Source organism: Morone saxatilis, unplaced genomic scaffold (genome assembly GCF_004916995.1).
Source record: "Morone saxatilis isolate NCDOM2014 unplaced genomic scaffold, NCSU_SB_2.0 Contig7, whole genome shotgun sequence".
NCBI lineage: Eukaryota > Metazoa > Chordata > Actinopteri > Moronidae > Morone > Morone saxatilis.
The window spans coordinates 15,945,618-15,966,488 of NW_023340246.1; the positions used below are offsets into that span (position 1 = coordinate 15,945,618).

The 20,871-nt window shown below is 40.6% G+C and overlaps 2 protein-coding genes across 2 annotated transcripts in view; one reads left to right on the top strand and one right to left on the bottom strand.

Annotated features, from left to right (window-relative positions):
- Window positions 1-87: 87 nt before the first annotated feature.
- Window positions 88-7,629, top strand: LOC118340484 (reticulon-4-interacting protein 1 homolog, mitochondrial-like). The gene is made up of 9 exons (XM_035678500.1): window positions 88-704; window positions 801-952; window positions 1,686-1,754; window positions 2,234-2,358; window positions 2,831-2,879; window positions 3,008-3,144; window positions 3,759-3,942; window positions 5,561-5,656; window positions 6,654-7,629. Exons 1-9 carry the CDS (start codon window positions 425-427, stop codon window positions 6,855-6,857), a joined length of 1,296 nt encoding a protein of 431 aa, XP_035534393.1. The 5' UTR covers window positions 88-424; the 3' UTR covers window positions 6,858-7,629.
- LOC118340988 (beta/gamma crystallin domain-containing protein 1-like) overlaps window positions 7,475-20,871 on the bottom strand; it is a 21,813-nt gene continuing 8,416 nt past the window's right edge. The window contains exons 7-22 of the mRNA XM_035679157.1: window positions 20,603-20,759; window positions 20,239-20,378; window positions 18,567-18,693; window positions 17,878-17,913; window positions 17,098-17,258; window positions 16,782-16,905; window positions 16,163-16,308; window positions 14,672-14,798; window positions 13,735-13,764; window positions 13,518-13,630; window positions 12,908-13,040; window positions 11,623-11,762; window positions 9,976-10,099; window positions 9,369-9,527; window positions 8,913-9,075; window positions 7,475-8,129 (exon numbers count right to left, since the gene is read on the bottom strand). Of these exons, the coding sequence (XP_035535050.1) occupies window positions 8,041-8,129; window positions 8,913-9,075; window positions 9,369-9,527; window positions 9,976-10,099; window positions 11,623-11,762; window positions 12,908-13,040; window positions 13,518-13,630; window positions 13,735-13,764; window positions 14,672-14,798; window positions 16,163-16,308; window positions 16,782-16,905; window positions 17,098-17,258; window positions 17,878-17,913; window positions 18,567-18,693; window positions 20,239-20,378; window positions 20,603-20,759 (1,969 nt within the window). The 3' untranslated portion in view covers window positions 7,475-8,040. The remainder of the gene's footprint in view (window positions 8,130-8,912; window positions 9,076-9,368; window positions 9,528-9,975; window positions 10,100-11,622; window positions 11,763-12,907; window positions 13,041-13,517; window positions 13,631-13,734; window positions 13,765-14,671; window positions 14,799-16,162; window positions 16,309-16,781; window positions 16,906-17,097; window positions 17,259-17,877; window positions 17,914-18,566; window positions 18,694-20,238; window positions 20,379-20,602; window positions 20,760-20,871) is intronic.

Consider the following 20,871-nt stretch of genomic DNA (forward strand, 5'->3'; position numbering starts at 1 on the left):
AGTTTGTATTAATTGTATCACACGTCAGAGTCATTCTCTTCTCCTATTGGCTAGAATATGTGGCTACAGAATTCTGATTGGCTTTCGCTGTGAGTTCAAAGTTTAACTTGTTATGTAGCCGTGTAGCCGCGGAGGGGTGTGTATTATGCTGATTTTTTGTAACAGTGGTTCTTATTTCAGCCTAATGTGACACTCGATAACACACATAACGTGCTCAAAGGCGTTGTCGCTTATTTATTTGCTCTATTATGAACATCTTCGCGAATGCTTTGAGCGCTGGCGACCTGTTCACACATGCTAGCTCGGTAGCTACCAGCTAGCTCACTTACTGACAAGTGTTCCTCCAAATGACACGTTTTTATTAAAAGCTGACCTTGTAGGTAAACCAGCTTAGAGGGCGATTGAATTAGGCTCTGTCCGAGCTATGGCGGCAACCAGGCTCCTGTGTATGTTCAACGCGAAAGCAGCAGGCTCGACCAAAACATTAGCCAGGGCAGGCTGGAGTGTGTGCTTCAGGAGAAATGTCAGCAGTTCACCTTCAAGACTACAGGGCTGTATGTCGGCATGGGTCATTGACCAGTATGGCACTAATGGGAGTTTGAGGTACACAGAAGAAATCACCGTCCGCACTGTCAGTTCTCCCAGTGAGGTGATGATTCAAGTCCATGCGGCCAGTCTGAACCCTCTTGATATATCTATGAGGGGTAAGTGTTTGGCTGGTATCATCAAAGGCACTGTGAGCAACATAATCAGTGTTGAAGTTGTTTTTAACCTACCTGCTCGCTGTCTCCTTTTAATAGGTGGTTATGGAGCTAAATTGCTTAAATTAAGAAGGGATCCAATGTCTGTGATGGACAGTGATAGTGAGTTTCCTCTGATTCTGGGTCGTGATGTGTCTGGTGTAGTGGTGGACTGTGGCTCTGAGGTGACCCATTTTTTCCCAGGAGATGAGGTAGGAGCTGCACTGCACACCTTTTTAGAAGATGTAATGTTATCCAAGAAGTATTAATTATTAAATCCAGTGTAACTATACCAATACTTTTATTTTGCAATGCTGTAATATAGTACATCAGCTAGAAAATTCTTCGAGAAACTGTTTATTAATAATTAAACAAAAATAATTAAAAAATCCAGCAAAATGAATACTCAAGAAATCAAGGTTTTTCATATTGATGCAAAAGTCATATAAAAATCCGATATTCTGACACAGCCCACAATGGTCAAAGACAGTGGTGGTCCTGGCCTCCACAAGTGATAAATCTGAGGGTCACGGGATGATCAGTGGGATAGGATAAAAAATAGCTTATTCTAAATGCCCACATGTCATCATATTGCTCACCCCCAATGCACACAGCTCCATAATGAACTAATTCACCGAGATCTTTCTGCTTGGCCGTCACAAGAGCAATTCATCATCATTTTTGATATCTACTGTGTCATCTCCCACATATCCACATGACTGTCTTTCTACTGACAAAATGCAATCATGCAAATTCAACTTACATGTGATTAAATAACATAAATACACACCAGTAAAAATGTACACATACAGTGTTCTAGTAATCCCGTTCCACCAGTGTAAAAATATCTTTGGAAATGACTAATGAGGATAACAGGAACAGCTGACTTAGAGCTTAATAGCCCAGAGTCAGGGTCGTGTTCAGCATGTCATATTTGTGTTCCAGGTGTGGGCTGCTGTTCCCCCATGGAAGCAAGGCAGTCTGGCAGAATTTGTGACTTTAACAGAGTATGAGGTGAGCTGTGGAGCCAGTAGAGTTGTTTCACTGCAGTATATTTTCATCATCAAATGACTGATAAACTGTAAGAGAGTCTAACATAAGACCGACTTTAAAGTAATTTGACTTTCCTGTCAGTATGTTTTCAAACAAATGGAAAGAGTTCATTTAGAGCTCTTGTAGGATTTGTAAAAAAAAAAAAAAAGTCAAACAAAAGTTTGGAAGTGTTATGTAATCCTGCAGTGTAAAAAGTAATTAGGATTATGTTTGTTTGGTTCGAGCAGGAGCCACTGTGGCAGCAATTACAGAGAGAGACACATAAATTGCCCCCTGTTTTCTTGCAGTATTACACATAATTTATTCAGCAGCTCCAAACTAGCTGCCCTCACAGCCGCTCTGCTGATTAGACTGACCTCTTAAATTGATAATTAAAAGGACTCTTGAAGTTTTGATATATTTCTAACTTTTGACATTGTCTGTGTGGCTGTTTTTTGCAGGTTTCCCACAAACCAAAATCATTGAGTCACACAGAGGCAGCGTCCATCCCCTACGTAGCCAACACTGCTCTGTCTGCGCTGGTCAATGCAGGGGGTCTTTGCAGAGACAGCTCTTCAAATAAAAGGCAAGCACCAGCCTGACCATGGATAACTTTATATTGAATTCCTCTTGTCACATTACTCGGGTAAAAAGTAAGAAGTTGCTAAGTTCCTGAATATTATTATAAACGGCCATTAATTCATTTTTTAGGGTATTGAAGTTTCTAAATGTGCTCCTTTTCATGCAGACCTAGACTTTGATAAGAGACCTTCTTCATCACATTTACTTCAGTGGTAAAAATGGTCTGTTTCATTCTAATTGGCATCAGAAGGGTTTTAAAATCATGTCTTTACCCCACAGACTGTAACAATTTAACCTTGTGTGTAATCTAATGGAACTTTCACTCCTCCTCAAATGTAATAGCTTCCAATCCTGCGAATCCTCTTCTTTCTTTTTTTTTTTTACCCCCTGGGGCTTCTGCTTCTTATAGTAGCTTCGCTCAAATGAGTCATACAGTAATTGAATGACCTTCTGGTTGCTGGGGTTTCTCCTCCTAGAGTTTTAATCACTGGAGGATCTGGAGGTGTTGGAACATTCTCTATTCAGGTAAGGCAAATTGTATCCCCCGAGCTGTACCAGCGTGTATGTTTGACTCTTTTAAACCCTGCATGAATGTAAGGCCACTTACTGTGTCTGTGTGTACATTTCTGTTTTCTTCCTCTTTGTGCTGCCAGTTATTGAAGGCCTGGGGTGCCCACGTAACTGTTACCTGCTCTCAGAACGCCGAAGGCCTCGTTAGAGGGCTTGGGGCCGACGAGGTGGTGGACTACACAGCAGGAGATGTGGCTGAGCAACTACAAATGATGGACAAGTATGTGTTGTTGCTGTGTAAAGTGTGTGCTTTTAGAAGTAACAATCAAATCATACAGTACATTATGTGTAAAGTAGAGGCAGTGTATTGTTTTTATTTAAAAAACAAATCAGAGCAAAATGTTCTTTACTAGCCCCAGGCCCATAATGAAGTATCATTAGAATCAGTGCCAGTCCAATAAAAGTGCTAATGAAAAGGAATAGCCCAGTACTGCAAGAATTGTGTGTGCGTCTCCTCTTTAAACATCCCCAAATGTGGTAAACATCTTCCTGTGAGCAACCGCTCACTGACTCGCTTTCTAGTTTCCATGGAAACCAGGGCTCAAGGTCTGAGTGGACGCTGGTTTACCCCTCTCACCGCCCCCGAAACTAAATTGGTAAATCCTGGCTTTAGCTTGAAGACAAAACAAATTATCTGTTCCAGAGCATACTCCCTAAATCACAACTCTAGGAATATGTAGTATACGGACTTTTATACGGACTATTATAAAACGTGCATTGTTCTTATAACTACTAACCCGCTATGTGTGTGTGTTTTTATATTTTTTTTATATATTTCAAACCTTTCTTCACCAGGGTTCCTCTAAGTTTGACAGTGTGTGATTGCACCCACAGATTTGATGTGATCTTGGACAGCGTGGGTGGAGAGACAGAGCAGTGGGCGATGACCATGCTGAAGCCCTGGTCGGGGGCAAAGTACGTTACATTGGTTACGCCGTTACTCCTCAACACTGATTCCATGGGCCTGCTGGACGGGGCATTTCATGCTGGATTCACTCTGCAAAGCAAGGCCATACAGGTAAACATGAGCAAAACAAACTTTTGAATTCAACACTGAATGAACAGCTGATGAAATATTATACTGCTGTTTATGGTCTGAAATACACAGCGACTCATCTCACAAGCAGAATGCTTGATGTTTATCTTTATAAAACGCTTTGAGTCTGGTATATCTCGTTGCGCTATTAGCATGGGTGTGGACCAAAGGTACTCCCAAAACTGAAATGAATACTTGATCTTCAGTGGCATGGAAATACACTATTGTGTAATGGGTAAACACCTGTTCCAGCCAGTAGAAATGTTTATTTAATTTCCATTCAGTTGATCAGTTGAAATGGGGAGGGACAAATCATGTAATAACTTGACTTCATAGCTTCCTGGCATATTCTCTCTTTGCAAAGGGTTATGTTTGAGCTGTAGAAATATACCCTGCAGGCTGTAATAAATTTAACTGCATTCAGGTGACGAGGGAATTTGAGCATTAAGAGTTGGAGCCTCGTGGTATTGCATCTCCGTCCTGTCCCTCCAGCTGCTCTGTTCGTAGAAAGCATGTGTAATGAGGGTAGTGGGTGAATAGGCGAGGACAGGGTGGAGCCGCTCTAGGGACTGAGTCAAGTTGTCCTGGGCATTGCAGGCGTTGGTGAGAGTCCCGCTGGCAGTGTTGGAGTTGGGTATGTGTGGATGAGACTGTGCGTGTGTGCGCATGTGTTTGCTGCTGAACCAGCAGTATTTAGTGTTTGTGCAGATTGTAGCCGACTATCTCCACCCGGCAAATACCAGTGTTTGTGTGTTTCTTGCCAAGCCTCCGGGCCCCTTTGTCCACGGAAGCAGCCAGCTGGTGAGTTTGTTGGGGCTCAGCCACAGCAGTCACACCCTCAGTGCCCGGCTCCGGACAGCACGTCCCTTTCAACTGGAGGGCGATGGAGCCCTCTAGTGTTGAACTTTGTGGCAGCATTGACTGATCCGGAAGAATCTGTCATAATCTGTTGGGGGTTTTTTTTCTAGGAAGCAGGGATAGATTTACCCGAAAGCTAAAGAGGTGTGGCAAACTTATGCCACATGATAATATTATGATCAAATATCAAGTAGTGTTAAATGTCAGGATAAGTACATGGGAGTTCCTTCTTGCTTTTCTTTACTCATTGTGTTTTAGATGCTCTGTGGTGCACCCTTATTGGCATTGGGTGTTTTTTCTTTGTTACATATTTAAGTCGCCAGAAAAATACCAGTTTTCAGTAGATGGATTACCATAAAAGGGAACTGTAGAGGAATTATTATATGTGAATTATAATAACCGGAATAATAAGAGAGAGTCTGTTTGCTGTTTAAGCTCACCACCAGCATCTCATCCAAGTTTCTGTCAATTAACACTGAGAAAAGTATCACCTATATTTTATATTATATTCCAAATCAAATCTCTAACTCATTATATTCTGATTCAGATTTTACTTTCTACATTTTCATTTTCCCACTTTCAGTAGTTGGTTAACTGTGTGTTTTAGGATTATGTATGACAACAAGGATATTAAATTACGACCCCTGGAGACCTTTGTATGCCAACCGCCTTATCTTTCCATTCCCTGCGGGGTGCAGGCTTGCCTGACTTCTAATTGTCATCCTCTCTGTTTGCCTCTTAGAACATGATATCAAGTGGAGTCTTCTACCGGTGGGGATTTTATGCTCCAGATGGGCCCGCCCTGGACGAGGTCAGCAAGCTGGTGGATGCGGGGAAGGTACTGTGCTGCCTCATTACTGATATCGTACATGCTGGCATACTTGTCATTCAGAACCACTTATGCTGACAGACATGTGTGTGCTGTATGATCTCCATCCCTCCATCACTGAATATGAACATACCAGGGATTCCATACATGCCTGTATTCAAGGGTCCCCTGTGGCTTTGTTAAGGAGTGAGCATCGCATTCCCGCTGTGCTGGTTGGTTGGTTGGCGGTTGGCTGCTGGGCGATTGAGTCAGGCGCCAGGAGACGGTGAATGGATTTTCAAACAGTGCTGAGCAGCCATTCGCAAAAGCGTGCAGGACCTCTGTCCTTTTGTCCTGGGGCTTACAGCGAGCGGCACACTCAGACCAGTGGCGGGAAGCTACGGACACACAACACACACATGCACACTCTCTCTACATGTCCTATTCTCAGTCAGAAGTGTGGATGGTTTCCAGCGTGACGCCACTGTGCTCCCCATTCATTGTTAACGACAAGAGATGCTGACCAGAATAACAAGCCTGGCTGCTCGTGTTGTGGGACTAGCGCAGGATTGTCCAGCCTCATCACATTCTGAACCCCTCCCTCACTTTTTCACATTTGGAGCTATGAAAGCAGAGATGATGTAGCATTAGCAGATCGAGGGTGTTTGCTTGTCTAAATTGATTAAATATGATTACTGTAATTGCCACTCATTGGACAAAAACTGTGTATACACCTCAGATCTGAGTCCAGTAGTATTGAAAATAGTGTAGTTATCAATTATGGCTTGTTTAGAGCACTTAATGCATGGAGTCTACCTCAGAAAAATTGTATGACTCATTTTTCAAACTGTTAACACTCATTCAGCTGTCTAATAAAGCAGTCCCTCCATCCATTTCCCCTACCCATTAAAACAAATTATGCCATGTCTGATATGCTGAAGGTTTAACTCTGATCCCTTAATTGTTTCTGGATTTACTTCCTGAATTTAAGCTTATATTCATGCTATTTTCTGCTGATTCATCACAGATCCTGCCAGTTGTGGAGGCCCAGTTTCCATTTACCCAGGTGCCGCAGGCTTTTCAAAAGTTGGAGGAGGGCCACGCCAGAGGGAAAACAGTAGTCAGGGTGGCTGAAGAGGACGACAGACTGGCCGAAGAGTTGGTGCAGAAGAGTCACACAGAGACTGCAGATTCGGAGCAAGCAGAGCAAGAAACAGCCAAGCGAAACTAGAGTCAGAAAGTGGCGTGCTCTGATTCTTCTCACCTTTTCAAGGTTACTCTTGACAGCTGCAGACTATATTATTCAAAGAGATCAGTGGTGCTGCTGTCGTGCAGTAGACTACAAAGCGTGATCCGAGCTTGTAACGGGAGTGTGCCAAAGGCTGTTGTTTATTAAAGCTTACACCCTCGTGTACAGTCTTAAAGTTTTCACAAGGTGCTTGAGTTATTCTGCATTCATGTCACGGTGAAGTTACTATAATTATTAACTGCAGACCAATAAATACCATTCAGGTCAGCGTCCAGCTGCTAATTACAACCAGGCAGCTTTCTGGTAGCTTATATAATAAAAAGTTATATAAAAATATATATATAAATAAAATGTTAAGAACATTGTCAGCTGGAAATGTTTATTAATAGATGTGTTTAGCCTCCAGTACCACGTGAAGCAGAAGCAGCACGATAAAACAGGCAACTATCTGCTTTTTCTTTGCATCTCTTTGCACTCTCTACATGTTGAGTTGTTTGACAACAGCCATGAGCACGTTGTAATCATGGGAATCTTTCCCACTGCCACATTGCATTAACCATTAAACATTTGGGCAAAATAAATAATTACTTTACATCTGGAACATTTTGCAGTTTAATGAACATTGTTGTAAACCAAGTGTAACTTAAGATACTGTACAATGTATTTAAGAAATTTATTGACAAAAATACTTTTATTTTGAAAAGACAAGAGTTGTGTGCTGTCTAGTTTTAATTAAACAAAGAAAAAAAAAACACTTTTGTTTCCTCATGTTGCATGCAGCTGGAAAGTAAGGGTATATATAACATGACAGTGCATAAAAAGATATGTGTTAACACTGTTTAAGTTAATTAACATCAGGCAAACGATTTATTCAATGAAAAAAAACGACAACAAAAAAACACCTTGGGATATATTACTGGAAGTGTAAAGTATGAAGTAGGAAAAGTTCAGGCTCCACTATCTGTACAGGTTAGTGGGTAGCAATACATTCTTACGGATTTATCCACAGCTCTCCATGTTGACCATCACACTGGAAATTTGTATAGTTGTCCTGCAGCAAAGGTTGATCATCTCCAATGAGGTACCCTGTCCTTGAACACTTGTTTTACAGCCGTTAGTAGAGCTGTAATAATATTAAGGATCCAGTCCAGCAGCTTGTATATTTTCATATAATCTCCACATTCCACCTTTGTTGTAGTTTGTGTGGTTCAAGTGTGTTTAGAATCACTTGGGTTTTGTCGTAGTGATGGCCTCCTGAAACAGAGATATGTTGTCATTAATTATTTTTTTTATATTATTATTTTGGGAGTGTTATTATGAAGTGACATTTTATTAAGTGGGTTTTATTTACTGCTGCTGGAATGAGTTCCTGTTTCATAATATTATATACCTTAAATATGATTAAAGGTAGGTGACACTCATCTAGATGTAAAATGATCTAAAATCTCAAATTGTATCCTGTTAATTGTTTGTCATATTTTTTTCATGTATTTCATTTAAACACAATCACGGTAAGTAATATTCAGAATACTGTGTATTTTAATACAGTGAATGATGGTCTGTTCACTAACATTATTTTGTCCACCAGGTGTCACTAACTGACAGTGATGCAAACAAACCCCCACAGACAAATACCCAGTGAAACTCCAATCCACAGACAGTTAGGCTCACTGTGACTATTCTTACAATCCTAACAGCACCTTGATTTGAACAAAAGTAATTAATGTACAGAAGTTACATAATCAGTAACAGTAGTGTAATGACACAGAGAAATAAACTGCATTTACCTGGGAACATAAAGAATATTTAAAATAAGTTTAGGATGTGTCCTAGTGTTTGCAGGTGGTGGTTTTAACTATAAAACCTGAACATAAAGTGCATGCAAGTTTAACTGACACTGAAGTATTATACAGCCATGAAATATTGCATTATGTTATTTTAAAATATTTGATATTTGGATCTTCAGGGTGAACTCATCTAATGCTGCTGCTAGTAGTTCTTAAGTTAAGACATGTCATGCCACATGGGGATGCTCACCTTTGACTTCCAGGACAAGATCAGAGGAGGGGGAGTAACGAATAAAGCCTTCAGGGGTGATGCTCCAGAGGTGGACCTGGTTTTCTGGCTCTGGGGTGAGACCCACGCGGCTTCCTGCCATCGTCACACTGCCACTGGGGCCCAGGCAGCACTCCTCCAGCAGCTGGAAACACAGGGAGAGGAGTTGATCGTTATATTTCACATTAGTATGGACTTTATGCCGGATCAATGGATCAGTATTTAGTATGGAATGGGAAGTTTGTGCTTGAATATCCTCTTGTTTCACCCTCAGCAGTGGAAGATGGACTGAGGTTATGCCATAGTACCCAAGTCTGAGGTACTTAAATCCAGTTTCAGTCTCTAGTCTTAGTCTTGTCCTTTTCTGGACCTGGTCTTGACTTTAATAAGATGCATTCTGACAAGATTAAAATGATCTGTACTGCAGCACTGTTGTACCTTGCAGTGGAGATGCCCATTCTGGTAGGACCAGATCTGCTCGAATCCATCGGTCTCCTCTGTTTCTTGGACACGCATCAGTTTGACATCATCCAAATCGCCGGTGACTGACATCATGAGCCCCGTCTGTCTGTTCCTTAAACGGAAGTGTACTTGCTTCTACTCAGAAAACACGACCAAACAACACATCGGATCAGTGCTGAAAATCTAAATCACATCAACGCTTAAATATCAATTCTCCATCATACAATTACATTTTGATTATGCCTCAATAATTACAACATGACCTGCTGCTAAGATCTAAACCATAACAATGACAAAATTAGCTAAAATAGGTAGGTTGGTGAGGCTTCCAATGTGTAGCTGTCAGTCATCAATAATCACAGGTTCTTTTTAAAAGTTAAATTAATATAATTTGTCTTTTCTTCTTTAGTTGGTTTTAGTGAAGTCAACCTGACACAGCCACTGTTAGAACTGACCATAGATCAATGTAGGTACCGGTACAAAACATTTAGAATTGTACAAATACTTCCACCATTTTGGTTTACAGATTTTCTAATGCATAAAACTGAAAGCTTTGTGCTCACTCTGGAGCGTCAGAATTTACCTGTATAAGAGGGCGGAGGGATCCAATTTTCAGCCAGCTGCTGAACTCTCGCCAGTCAGGCACCTCACCAGGTTTCAACAGAATCTGAGCTCCCCGATAGTTGATTTCCTTATATAGTACCCAGCTGTTACCAAAAGAAAGACAAAAACAGAGTTCCTGTGTTTAACAGCTACAGTGAAAGCAGCACAACTTCCTCCTCAGCTTTTCTCTTTTGGCACTTTGACTGGAGTTAATCACTGTCAGTCCTAGGATAAATACTGTTTACAAGAGTGTTTCCTATACAGAGAATCCGGGTTGTGCACAACACAACTTTTCGGTTTGTTTGTTGTGGTCATGTATTATTTCTGTCTGATGGATGTGTAATTGAGAGTTAGACAGGAAAAATGCTTTCATATATTTCTTTCTTTCTTTCTTTCATTGCTTTTCTTCCTTCCGTGGTTGTTGGTTTCTGTAACATTATGCTGCATTTTGGCAAGCAGACATCAACATCTTAAGTAAACATCCTGGTTAAAGTTCCAGTGTTTAACATTTAGGAAGATCTATTGGCATAAATAGAATTGAATATACCTATATTTTCATAATCCCCTGAATATAGGAATGGTGTTTTGCTACATTAGAATGAGCTGTTATATAAATACAGCTAATAACTGTATTTTTGAGTCCTCTCTTCCAAGCAACACTGTGCCAAATGTAATATGGGGAGCTTCACAACCATCCAATTTTTGCTGTGACACTAAATGTTGCCTTCAACTCAGGTCTCAATGGCTCTGTTCTTTGGCTCATTGCCTATCTCTCCTGCAGTAGGAATGTGCCACTCCAGAGACAGCTCTGGCTCACTGGGCGCCCTTTATTTCCTTAGCAGGGGCTAACACCTACAGTCTGAATCTAGCACATCAGCAGCAGGTTTCCAACATCACTCCATCTGTCAGTACTGTCACACTGCCGTATAAGATGTGCTGACCCTGCACTCGGCATCCAATTGTTGTGCATGTATGATACGTCATCTGAGAGCATGCAGGCCAAAACTGCTACCTACACACTTCAACAAAAATAACTCCAGGGAACCATATTCACGACTTTGTCACACTAACAGACCTGGATTAAACACTGTTCTTAAAAATGTAAAGATAATGCCTGCCAATTCAAAAGAACACCAAGACACTTATTTACTTTTATTATCTCTAAATCCTTTACATTTGGGTTTAAGTACCTTGCTTTGTGTGTGTGAGATTTATCTCCTTTAACACTAACTCTGTGGGTTACTGTTACAGTAGTGTCTGGGTGTGGTTTGCCACAAGCAAAGGGCACTGGATGCCAGAAAGCTTAGCAGAATATTTGACAACTTGACTTGGCAGTTAAGTTGAACTTTTGAATTTAATTAAAGATTAAACAACAATAGGGATCTAGAAGTTGCCACTGAAAGACGTGCATGTAAAAAAAATAAAGGCTATTATTCTGTTTTATGTGCTCCTGGCAGAAAAAAAGCCTTCGACAGCAGAGTGGGTTCACTCCCCAGTAGAAACACACACTCGGGCTGTTATGCATAAACCTGTCAACTCACACCAAGCGGAGTACTTGGTGACGGATGGGCAGCTGCTTTATGTCCCTATAGAGTGAGTTGCCACACAGCAGTTGTAATGTACTCACATGCCTCCTTCCACTAGCACAGACTGGACTCTGCTACAGCCTCCAGCCAGCTGAAGGTTGACTGATCCATCTGTCAGAATCACCCTCTTCCCCCGCAGACCACACCGCTCAAAGAGAGTGATGGATGGCAGTGAGAACTCCTGTCGAGCGAGAGAGAAAGAAAGAGAGAAAGTGCATTGAGGGATGGAGTGGGCGTAGAGCTGCATGTTGAAATTAAGATTACTCTGAGGTTACCCTGGAAACAGACCACACTCACACCTTTGTACTACCTGGCATTATGCCCTGTGTTAACTGTAACAAATGGGTTGTTTTCTAAATTGTCATGTTGTATGTCAGCAGTAGTGGCTCACTTGTTGCCGAATGGTAGTTTCTGCATAGAGAACAATGACAGATAAACTGGACTGTGAGAATATTTAGAATAGGTACCTTCCACGTGATGTAGGTTTGCTCTTTTTCCTCTTTTTCCTCTGTTTGTTGGTCACTTACACAACTCTAGCCGGAATATCTTTTGAAATGAACTACTAAAATGTATGCTTATTCATTCTTAAGTTTAAATTAACATATGTAATGTAATGTATGAAACTGCCTTGTGTATAAATAGTCCTATATAACTAAATTAGCCTTGCCTCGTCTAAAATCAACATTATCATTCATTTGGAGTCGTGTTTCGGGAAACCTTTAAAATGTAAGTTGAATATATATTTTTATTCATCTTTTTTCTGATGCTACATCTAGAGTACAGTAAGTTCATCAGAGCTTTTTTTGCTGAAAAAGCAGCCTACTTCAGCTGGAAACAGCATTAATGAGACCGATGACAGTGAACCAAAACAAGCTGACAGACACTAAAACACACTGTAGATTTGAAGGGAACTGCAGTGTCTGGTGATAATTTCTTGCGAGTTCGTCAAAACGACAACTTGACAACTTTCACATTGGCTGTGTAGATTTCACACAGCTAATGTAATAAATGCCCCCCAGTGATGTCTTGAGTCACTGTTGGTTGGGGCTGAAAATGAGCCCACTCTTCATCTCTGCTTGAGGCTAGAAGCTTGTGAACACATAGCTGCTATTAGCAAAATATACCCAAATCTCTGACCAAATAATAATTAATTAATAATAATACTGTTACTGTGTTTCCCAACCTTAAAACAGTCTGGCAGTACAACAAATTTTATTTTCAAATTAACGGCTTTAATGACCAAAAAATATTGTTTTAGTTTAGGTGGACCAACCCCAAATGGGAGTGAGTGTTAAAAAGACTTGAAAAATAGAAAAACAAACTTACAAAGCCAACAGTTTGTAGCGACAGGATGGAGGAACTCGCGTGAAAACAGCCCATTGCTCTCAGGTCTGAGTAGCTCCCCACTTCTAACACATACATCCTGCCAGCGAAGTCCTGGCCCTCAAATGCCAGCCAGCTGAAAGCATTTGCATAAATACACATTAACACATACACAAGAGCATAAAATTAGACTCATGTTCTGGATTGATAATCACCCTTTAAAACTATTTGCATACTGTAGGTTTCCAATTTTAATATGTACATTCAATTACATGTTGGCACACAGTTGCGATAACCGTACTATGCTAGATTATTTATGCTTGAGGATGATCAGGACAAAGTAATTAACATGGATACTGCATCATAAAAAATGTAAGACATACAGTAGATCACATGGGATTTTTTTGAGTAGGTGGAGCAGTTCCCGCCTGTAGCAGATCTTAAGTCCCAGAGATACTTTTGTAACATGAGCAATATGCAGCAACAATCACCTCTGGGAAATCCAAAAAGGGCCTGTTCTTAAAATCTGCTTTTGCAAGATGGAGCGTTTCATATACCCATGATTCACAATAACCATAACCATACTTTATCCATACTGTGTAGTATTACTCACCTGCCAGCCAGAATCTTGCAGGAGGCTATAGAGAAGCCTTCCTGCAGGGAGGCCACACTGTCCTCCAGAGCAAGGACAGAGCCTTGAAAACCTGGTTCAGAGAAAAGCTGCACCTGAGGCACAAACAGCAAGACAATGAGACTGAGTCATCCACTCTGAGCCCCTAACACACAAAGCAAGATTCAAAGTGTTCGGATATCCTTTTCAATCTACCTACCTTAAACTTGGCTGTGTTCTCAAAATCATCCTGAAAGGAAACAACAGCTTAATGAGACTCATTTACATTTACATGCACTGCACCACAACAAATTTGTCTTGGGGATATTGTGGTCCATTTCTCCTAAGGGACACAATAAAGGCAAATCTAATCTAATGTAAAAAAGTAATTAGAATTGATTTATTTGCACATTTATATGTTATATCTAAACACAGGGGTGGTTAATGTGCATACGTGGGGAAGACAATAACAACAGTTATCATTATTTCTTTGCTTTATAATTGGAGTTGAAATATTTTACTGTATTATTGATTTTGGTTTTAAGAAAATACATAATTTTACGGCATTTGGACTCACTCAGTTTCAGAGGCACTGGCTTGTCAAATACTTCAGGGTGCAGCTGCAATACTACAGTAGACTTTGCATAAAATCTATGTCTGTTTGCCGTCATTTGGTTTGAAATGAAAGTAGCTTCATGATGACTCACCTTTGTTTTTCACATTCAGTCTTATGACAAGTATTTTCCTCTCTGACACAAAACAGATCGGTTCCCTCTTGCTTTGCCAGTGCCTCATGCTCCCAAAGATAATCTACTGTATAAAGGTTTGTCTGTCCCCCCAAAAATTCATGTTATCCGTCTTGAATTATGACTTAGTTACAAGCATGAGTGTTGTGACTGGTCACATGCAATGGAATCACTTGGTTAGCCAAACCGGGACTACCAGGGGAAGTGAGAATACAGCAAGCACTTCAATATTGCAAAATTGCACAATTATTAATCATAGAATCCTAAAATTACGAGTAATGTGATTAGGTGAAACTAATTGTGCAGCTCAAGTGATCACGCTGGCTGCTGCAGTGACTGTACATGAATTATCACAGTTATATGACAATCTGGGCCAAGATTTCATAACTTCGTCTAAATCACTGCTCTTACCAGCACAACAGGCATTGCTGAGGCGATTCTCGGCTGTAGCGCCCCCCAGTCCTCCGGGCTTCCATACAGGCCTTTCTCCAGGATGTAGGGCTCGCCACAAAAGCCCGGCTCTTCAAACACAACCCAGCTGAGAGAGGGAACAGAAGGATAATCGCCCTTTAATTTTGCACTGACATTTCAGAATTCTGTTTTCCCCCTTTTCATTTAACACAGTCTTTGATTCACACACACTTGCTAACAAAGAAAACCACAAGAATTCACAGTGTGACACAGTCAAAGTGATGTTCATTTATCGTATATGTCAACAATTCTTGGTCAGAGTCCAAGCTGATAATAGCCTCCCTCATGATAGTATCTCAGCAGTTATGTACTGTATGTACTCTCTTGGCAAATGTGGCATGTCTTGGGTAGCTGTGCGAGTGTGTGTTGTTGTGGACGGCTCGGGGAATTCTGCTCCTGAGACAGACAGGGGCTGTGTTTGCATTTGGGGGGGCCTGTGTGTGTGTCCTGACGTGCTAGACAACAAACAAGTCTCTCTCAGCGATCGCTAAAACAACACGCTGAGCCAATCAGAGGCTCAGAGGGACGGCAGCACGACATGGGTGAGGCCGTGCAATCTAATAACAGGCTAGCAGCGCAGCAAGAATAACCCCTCAATGTTGTGAGAGTCCCGCCTCCTAAAGAAGGACGAAATGTTCCAGTCCACATTATTCATTATTCTGACTCTCCCTTGGGCGGTGTATTCTGCATTTTATTATTCTGATTTGAATAATAATTCTAATTTTTCTGATTTGCTTCTGGTTTTGTTTACTTCTGCATTTTCTTCAGCCGCCGATCATAACATAAAGGAACAGAAATAGAAACAGCCAGGGAAGACAGACACTACTTGGATCTTCGACTATTACATAAAGTATGTAATAATACAGAGGGTGAGACAAAAAAGCAAGAGCAAGAAAACACCGTCCAAATATAAATGACATTCCTTGTCAACAGTGTTTAGCCTCCTCCTAACATTAATTACACATTTATTCCCACTGCAAAAGGGTGTGAGGCAGCATGCTCTACAAATTTTTTGTTGACAGGAAGTAGGGTGTGGCAGACTAAACATTAGTGAACTAGGTAATCTGTCTCGACCTGTCAGCATGGGTGCGGTAGCCTTACCGCTATGCACCTGAGATGCAAAGAAAGGCAGAAAGACTTCAATGCAACTGTAACCTAAAGTAATTATCAGGTTGAACAGTAGAAATGCATGTTAAAGCATGCACTGTACTGAAAGTAGTAGCTGGATAGGTAGGAAGCATATTTCATTAGAAGTCTTGCAGTGGAAAGACAGCTGAGGAATTCCAATAAACAAATACAGATTTGATCCTTTTTACTTTTTTACTTTAGCATGACAAATAATAATCCTGTGAACAACCCAACATTTTACTTCCCATTACTGCTCACACAGCAGTGAAGGTCACAGGGATAAGTATAATACTTGTCACTTACACGCCACCGATGACATCAATTGACTGCGTCTTCATGCCATAGCCTGTGGCATCCATGTCAATAATAGGCACCGTGAGGTCAATGTTGACTCCCAGCTCACCGAAATCTCTGTCGCTGAACATTTTGAGGTGTGGACACAAGAAATCCTGTAGCAGGAATAAAACCATCTGGTAAAAATCTGATGAGCAACAAAATCAAAATATTGTTGTCTTTGCACATTTTATTTATTTTTTGTTCGACACTGTTTTTCATGAATCAATGCTCCAATAAAAACGTTTTACTTTAATAGATAGGCTGGGTCTCCCTGCTCGCTTACCATATACACTGTTAGTATGTGTGAGTTTATGTGGGAAGTTTATGTGGGAAGTTTTGGTCTCCCTCGGTCTGAATGCTTTTATATGGATTTTCCATTCTGACAAGAATAAACTTTTTGGGGGAGGGGGACATAGAATCCTTTCCATTTTGAAGACAAATTCTGACCTTCACAAACCCATGGTGGTCAAACCACAATTGAAACGTTACTTTTCGTCACACACTGATGTACACATACTGATGTATGACAGCTCTGGTCACACAAAAATATTTATAATTAATAATAATAGCCCAGTATGGAACTCACAGCCAGTATTGGTTGCAGTGACAGGAGCTGCTCCGTGCCTCCCCAGTCGCTTGCATCCAGGTACTCTCCTTCCTCGAGGATGTGCTGCTGCCCCTCAAACCCAGGCTCGCTGTGGCCCACCCAGCTGGAAAGAAGGAAGTGCAATGTGGCTGTTTAGAGTTGTATTCATAAATTGTAACTGTATTAAATACAAAAACAAAGTAAAATGTATCCCTGAAGAAACCTTGCTCCAAGCCAAGATTACCACCCACTGTCACCTAATCTTGTGCAAGCACAAAAAAATTATAGTTAGAACAATAGAAGAATAAAGGCTCACAGTCCTCCGAGGATCTTTAAAGAACCCACAGACTTGAGGTTCTTTGAGTCAAGGTTTGGTCCATCTGCAGAAAGACCTGCTTCACTTTCACAAAAGCAGAAAACATCACTGTCGATTTCCAAGCTGGAGCCCTCAAAGCCAGGCTTCTCATACACCACCGCCTGTGATAGAGGAACGAAAGGGCTCACATTAATTACATGACATTACATTAAATTACATTATTGGCTCATCATTTACTTGGTACTACCTTAAATTTTCTTTCCAAATGGAATCAAATACAGTAAGTTTGAGTAATGTTTTATGTTGTGATAAATATGTTACTGTAGTTCAGTGTAGCCACAATTTAAGTGAAAAACACATACATATGGATACACATATTGTCAGTTAAACATTTGAGAGCACAATATCATGAATTTGTTATTATCATCTTGTATGATTGTTGAATGACAGTACAAGGACTTGAGTCTAAAAACAACTCTTTATCTTTCATCCTGAGGTCTGGAAATGCCTGCTGCCAAAACACACAGTGGTTACATTGGAAAGTCCTTGACATAACATCTATTTTTGGCTTGAAAGAACATAAACACAACACTAAACAGAAAAATGGGCCAAAGAATGCACAATGCCAGTAGGCCTTTTTCCTTTAATACAATAATCACAGTTCATCATTTGGTTACTTAGAATTTTCAGATTTAAACTTTCCTTGCTTATATTATCATCCAGCACATACAACATAGATGTGAAGTCAAATGAAACCATAAAATGGTGTGTCAATCCTACCTTTATGTCATTGGGATTCTCCACTTTGAAACCACCCTGTAACAGACATCATTATCATAAAACCATGTTCTTCTCTAATTAAATGTACACTGTAAAAAGTGAGACAGTCAGCAATTACTCAGATAGTTAAATTTTCCTGGAAATGGTGACAATTCTACTAAACATTGACAGGGAGCAGAGAAAATAAATACAATACACAGGACATGCTGACCTGAACTTCTGTCCCAGTGGGCAGAACTAATTACAGCTAATTCTCACATTGACTGTACAGAAAAGAGAATATAAAGGAAAATGTAATTTCAAAGTCACAATAGTTAATTACTTTTTAAAACTGACATGTTACTAGGAAATGCATGTTCATAAAAGCTCGTTATCATATTAACCTTACACATGCAGACAGAAAGTTACTGATAGAATATTGAAAATGAAGAGTTGGATGGACAAAAGGATAAAAGCTACACTAGCAGCTCTGTGAGGCTGGAGTATGGACTCATTGGAGTATGAACCACACAGTGGAAAAGGAAATTATTTAAGAGCTGCCAAGATATTTTACTAAAAAACAAAAATGGTGCTAGAAGTTATGGGATCACTAAAGTAGTTAGGGTTCATCCTCTGGGAACTATGACAAATAGCAAATGAACTTCAGCACATACATGGGCAGTGTAGAGATGATTCACAAAAATACGCACCATTTTAAGTGGTCTAAGAGATCCAACAAACGGTGACGGAAAGCCCCAGGTCTCAGGGAAAGGGTACACTCCTGTCTCCAGCACAGCCAGCATGCCCTGGAAGCCCGGGTCACTGAACACCAGCCACCTGGAGGGAGGAGAAACACCGTCATTGCATGCTAATAAAGCATTAAGCCAAAAGGTCCCACCACATTATGGCTAACTATGCCTCCAGGCTGTTTTAAAATAACTGAGTCATGACCTTGCATGGCTTGTTGCTTTTATAAAACAGTGGTTAGGCATCATTGCCATTAGAGAGAATAAACTTACTTATATTGTTTTTTCCACATACAAATCAGCAGTTATACAGGTATTATTAGTACATTTGCTCAGTACATTACATATTGTAAGGTCAGGGCAGTGTTTAGTATTATCTACCTCAGACATGAGTCATACAACCACAGTTAAGAACAAAAGCTATTTGTTTTAGAATAAAATATCTTGGGAATGGCATGCTTCAAGTTCAAAGCATTTTCCTTTGGAATTCATTTTCAGTGTGGGCAGCCTTTGTTGGAACTGTGCCCTTACCTCTGGCATTTTGAGCCATTATGTGGCACAACACAATTCCTCACACCAATCATCACATGTGAGGCTCTGGCAGAAAAAATATTATTATTCAGTCAGCGCTAAGGAAGTGATACTAAGAATTTATGCCAGCCTTAAGGTGCTGAAAGATATTTAAAAACAGGAGCTGATGAGTCAGTCTGGTCAGTGAACTCAATTGGGCTATGTGCATGTTACAGTAAATGTGTTAAACTGCTGAACAGTTGTTCCACACGTCACAGAGCAAACAGGAGGAGCTGTTGAAGTAGAATTATTTGTAACTGAGCAAAGATGAGCTGGCATCTGATAGCAATTATTTTTGTCTAGATGCTGAGAAATACTGAAACAATATCCAAAATGTTAGGTTTCGACAAAAGGTGCCCAGGTAAACCTACAGAAAATAGCTGTGGGAAAAAGGTTCACTGTCATTAGCTTCCTAAGAGGCAGGGCACAAAATGTCCTGAATACCTCCACCTCTCACGTGGAAAAACATTCTCCACTTTGCCAAATTCTCTCCACACCTTTGTCTGCTTCTCACTCTCCATCTAGTCTCCACCTCTCCGCCCTGCTTTCCAAGTGTCCCCACACCCACTTTCTCTCTTTTCTAACATGCAACAGCAGGACAGACATTCCTCAACGGGCGAACTAGTGAGAGTCAAACCAAAGACAAACTCTGAGGAACGTGCTAATGATTATTATCTCTCATTTGTGAAAGGCAAACACTGAGAACAAGCCATTAAAAAGACAGCTCCACATTGAGCACAGCAGGCAAGAAGTCTACTCTTCTGATGCATCTTCCAGTCATTAGCAATAAAAAAATCAATGCGGAAAACCGGGATTGTCTCATTATCTGAACTTTATGCTTTGCTGCTACGAAGCGATATGTCTTCATTCTACATATTGTATTTCAAATACAATCTAATCTCCATTTAACTACCTTTCTACTATTCTGATCAATCACAATAAGTAGACAATTCGTCTTGCTAATGATTTTATTTTGTCAGCCTGTTCAATACTGTCACACATGCTTTACCAGAGGTCAATCACAAAGATCTGAATGATTGGTTTTAACTCAAACAGCCATACTTACACCCCAGAGTGCACTTGGATAGAAGCAGTGCTCAGTGGGATGCCAAATGAGCCCGTCTCTATTGTGTCATCATGGTAAGGTGTTACTCTGCCAAGGCCCTCTGGTTCAGTAAACAGATCAATATGAGGGATGCTGTAATCCTACAGAGAGGAGGAAATAGACATAGCAGTTACCAGCAGTGTCCCACACTAGTCCTTAAATCATACCTTTACAATGTAACCAAGCAAGATCTGAACTAAGCAGAGTCTGTTCCTGAATATCAATAAAGCAATATCACATATTAGCTAAGTTTCAGACAACCATGAGGTGACAATGATGTTGAGACTGAAGGCCAAATGAGGAAGTATTTATCCAGTTCACTCACCCAGACAGCAAGTCGAATAGAGCCGATCTGCATTGGTGGGTTGCTATGTGGTTCAGTCTCCAGCTCCGGCTCTGCCCACACATTCGTCAATTCAATGCCCCCCTCCTCCAAGGCAATGGAGCGTCCCTGGAAGTCAGGCTTCTCATAGAGCACCCAGCTGCGGTGGAAAAAAAAAAAATGTGTTAGAAACAGATAATTATATGTTGGAGGAAAAAAGAGGAAGGACTGGAATAAATGTATGTGGTATGAACAGTGTGTCTTTCAACACT

What these genes read in the sequence shown, in the direction of transcription:
- LOC118340484 (XM_035678500.1), top strand. Translation starts at nt 425, where the DNA reads ATGGCGGCAACCAGGCTCCTGTGTATGTTCAACGCGAAAGCAGCAGGC. An exon ending in TGACTTTAACAGAGTATGAG is followed by an intron (nt 1,755 to 2,233) that starts GTGAGCTGTGGA and finishes TGTTTTTTGCAG; the next exon opens with GTTTCCCACAAACCAAAATC. An exon ending in TGCAAAGCAAGGCCATACAG is followed by an intron (nt 3,943 to 5,560) that starts GTAAACATGAGC and finishes TTTGCCTCTTAG; the next exon opens with AACATGATATCAAGTGGAGT.